Source organism: Hypanus sabinus, chromosome 7 (assembly GCF_030144855.1).
Source record: "Hypanus sabinus isolate sHypSab1 chromosome 7, sHypSab1.hap1, whole genome shotgun sequence".
Lineage (NCBI taxonomy): Eukaryota > Metazoa > Chordata > Chondrichthyes > Myliobatiformes > Dasyatidae > Hypanus > Hypanus sabinus.
In genome coordinates, this window is record NC_082712.1 from 148,609,276 (window position 1) to 148,613,092 (window position 3,817).

The 3,817-nt window shown below is 41.6% G+C and overlaps 1 protein-coding gene across 1 annotated transcript; it reads left to right on the plus strand.

Annotated features, from left to right (window-relative positions):
• The first annotated feature begins 449 nt into the window (after positions 1 to 449).
• On the plus strand, positions 450 to 3,305 carry rag1 (recombination activating 1). Its single transcript, XM_059976380.1, has one exon. It carries the CDS (start codon positions 450 to 452, stop codon positions 3,303 to 3,305), a length of 2,856 nt encoding a protein of 951 aa, XP_059832363.1.
• Positions 3,306 to 3,817: the final 512 nt, after the last annotated feature.

Genomic DNA, 3,817 nt, shown 5'->3' on the forward strand with positions numbered 1-3,817 from the left:
AACATTGTGCCATTGAGATTAAAAGCACAATGTCAGGCTTTGAATTAGAATGTAGGTATTTTAAATTAAAATTTAATTAAAACAGACCGTCTTAAATTAATGACATAAGGAATGATCCTGTTTTAATCAATATCCACTTTTATGTCTCTATTAGATATCACTTTCTAATGGAAATGGAGGTGCCTATGCAAATTATACCTGAATATTTCAAGAACTCAGAAGCGAGGCCAACAGTAAATGTCCAAACAGAAGCCAAGATTTCAACAGAAAAGGCTTTTGAGTCCCAGGCTGTTCTGCCTGTCCGTGGTGTAATGTGGCAAATGACTCCTCCTCAGACCAAGCCACAGGGAACTCTGTCTTTAGAAACATTGCCCGTGGACAAGAAGACTTTGGAAGATAAGTTCCTGGATGTCAACCTCCCAAAAGCCAAGTTCTATGACTATATGCAAATGGAAACAAAATCTTTAGAAGATCACGTGTTGAAGTTACAAAATCTCTGCCGCATTTGTGGAGTTTCCTTTAACATGAACAGTTATGACATGAAATACCCAGTCAATGGCCCTGTTGATCATGTCACACAAGAGGTTCTTAAGAAAATGGGATATGGAAACAGTTTTTGGCCAGAACTCATCCACAATACATTTAATATAGATGTCATGACAGATTCAGAGGCCAGACATCCCACCCACTTCTGCCATAGTTGTTGGCAGATTGTCATTCAGACAATCAACAATCCAACAAATGAAGATGCATTCTTTCCCGTAAGCACAATTATTCAGTGGAAACCACACTCCAGTTTTTGCAATGTTTGCAACTCCTCAAGTGGAACACGCAAACGCAAAGTTCTCAAACTGAGTGCGCCAGGCACCAAGAAGCCTAAAGTATCAGTTGATATGCCTATCAAAGCAAGAATCATTAAAAGAAAAGATAAAATAAATTCAACAAGTATCTTATTGGCTAAAAAGATTGTGAGCTGCAAGAAGATCCATCTAAGTTCAAAAGTCCTTCTGCATGATTATCCCAATAACTTCATTCAGTCAGTGTCATGCCAGGTTTGTGAACACTTGCTAGTTGACCCTGTGCAGTCACCATGCAAGCATCTCTTCTGCAGAACGTGCATTCTTAAATGCACTACAGTACTTGGAAAATTTTGTCCAGTTTGTAGATTTCCATGTGATCCTGCAGAGTTTAAAAGCCCAGTGAAATCATTCATTAGTGTTCTCAATTCATTAGTTCTAAAATGTCCTGTGGAAGACTGTGAAAAAGAGGTAAGATTTGGTGAATATCCCAAACACACCCAGTGTCACAAAAAAACAAGAATGTCACAGGCCTATTCTCCAATAAACAAAGGTGGCCGGCCCAGACAACATTTGCTCTCTCTAACTCGCAGGGCTCAAAAACATCGTCTGCGTGATCTCAAACTTCAGGTTAAGGCATTTGCGGAAAAGGAGGAAGGTGGTGATGTGAAGTCAGTATGCCTTACTCTGTTGTTGCTGGCATTGAGAGCTGGAAATGAGCACAAGCAAGCAGATGAACTGGAAGCTCTCATGCAAGGTCATGGATCAGGGCTGAAGTCAGGTGTCTGCCTTGCCATTAGGATTAGTACGTTCCTGAGTTGCAGTCAGTATCATAAAATGTATAGGACGGTCAAAGCAGCAACTGGGAAGCAGATCTTCCAACCACTGCATGCACTCCGGAATACCGAGAAAACATTGTTGCCAGGTTACCATTCATTTGAATGGGAGCCTCCTCTCGCAAATGTCTCCACCAACACTGAAGTGGGAATAATAGATGGTACATGTGGCTGGTTGCAATGCGTTGACGACTACCCATTGGAAACAATTTCGAGAAGGTTTAGGTATGATGTGGCAATTGTTTCAGCACTGAAGGATCTTGAGGATCATATTTTGGAAGGTTTAAAACTTAGAAATATAGATGAGTATGTGGGTGGACCTTTTACTGTAGTAATCAAAGAATCTTGTGATGGAATGGGAGATGTTAGTGAGAAACATGGATGTGGCCCCTCAGTTCCGGAAAAGGCAGTGAGGTATTCATTTACAATCATGAGTATAAGCGTGGCAAATGAAGATAATGAGAAGGTGAAAATATTTGAAGAGCTCAAGCCAAATTCTGAATTGTGCTGCAAGCCTCTTTGCTTGATGCTGGCGGACGAATCTGACCATGAAACTTTGACGGCAATATTGGGTCCGCTAATCACGGAAAGGGAAGCAATGAAAAACAGTGACTTAATCCTCGAAATTGCAGATATACCTCGATCCTTCCAGATTGTCTTCAGAGGCACAGGATATGATGAGAAGCTGGTTCGTGAAGTCGAAGGCCTTGAAGCCTCAGGCTCTATGTACGTGTGTACGCTATGTGATTGCACTCGAAGTGAAGCTTCGCAAAATCTGATCTTTCACTCTATAACGCGGAGCCATGAAGAGAACTTGGAGCGGTATGAAATTTGGCGCACAAATCCATATCATGAGACAGCTGAACAGTTACGCGACAGAGTGAAAGGGGTTTCAGCAAAAGCATTCATTGAAACATTGCCCTCCATAGATGCTTTGCATTGTGACATTGGGAATGCAACAGAATTCTACAAGCTGTTCCAGGATGAGATTGGGGAGATGCACAAACATCCCAGTCCATCTAAGGAGGAAAAGAAAAGGTGGCAAGCATTGCTTGATAAACACCTAAGAAAGAAGATGAACCTGAAACCAGTCATGAGGATGAATGGAAACTTTGCAAGGAAACTAATGACTAATGAGACTGTGGAAGCAGTTTGTGAATTGATTCCCTCCGAAGAAAGACGAGAGATTCTCAGGGAGCTGATGCACCTTTACACCCTTATGAAACCTGTGTGGCGGTCCACATTCCCACTCAGAGAATGCCCTGAACTGCTCTGTCAATACAGCTTTAATTCCCAGAGATTTGCAGAACTGCTTCATACAGAGTTCAAGTACCGGTATGATGGCAAGATCACCAACTACCTTCATAAGACTTTGGCTCACGTCCCTGAGATCATTGAAAGGGATGGCTCTATCGGGGCATGGGCAAGTGAAGGAAATGAATCCGGCAACAAACTCTTCCGGCGTTTCAGAAAAATGAATGCAAGGCAGTCCAAGAGCTATGAGTTGGAAGATATTCTGAAGCACCACTGGTTGTATACTTCAAAGTATTTACAGAGGTTTATGGATGTGAACAACGAATTACAAAATGAAGCAAATTCATTTGTACCAGATGAATTAATCACCCAACACGATCCAATAAATTCAATAGATGATGATTCCCTTTTTTTTTAAAGTTGAGTTCCTGAATTTGAAGTTGGTTTTAAGTCTCTTTAACCACAGAAGACGAAACAGTCTGTAATGTGGTGGCTTGTTGTGGCCATACCTGGGAGATAGAGTTGATGCTGACGAAGTCCCAGAGGTGTGATTAAGAGAATAGGGTCAGTGTACGATGGACAAGGTCAGCTGATAAACGTAAGTGTTAGCTGCAGTCAAAGCAGGAAGTGATCACAAATCAGTGAGTTTTTCTGTATTTGAATTTTGTTCGGTAATCATAGAAAGCAGAAACTTTGGTTAGATTCTCTGCCTAAAAGTGAAAAAAAAGACCTTGGCAAGATGAGGTAATTTTTCAATGAAGGAGAGATAACTTTCTTTCCCTCATTAGTGAGAGAGAGAGCCTGCTTGGATGTTGAAGTGTTAGGATGGACAGTAGTTTTTGATGTCATGGTCTGTGGGGGTTTGCTATTGCGTGGGTTGGGAATGGCCAATGCTTTTGCTGGGGTGGGTAGAAGCTTTTTCTACTGCTG

Excerpts from the sequence above, each read along its gene's own strand:
- rag1 (XM_059976380.1), top strand. The coding sequence starts at position 450 with ATGGAAACAAAATCTTTAGAAGATCACGTGTTGAAGTTACAAAATCTC.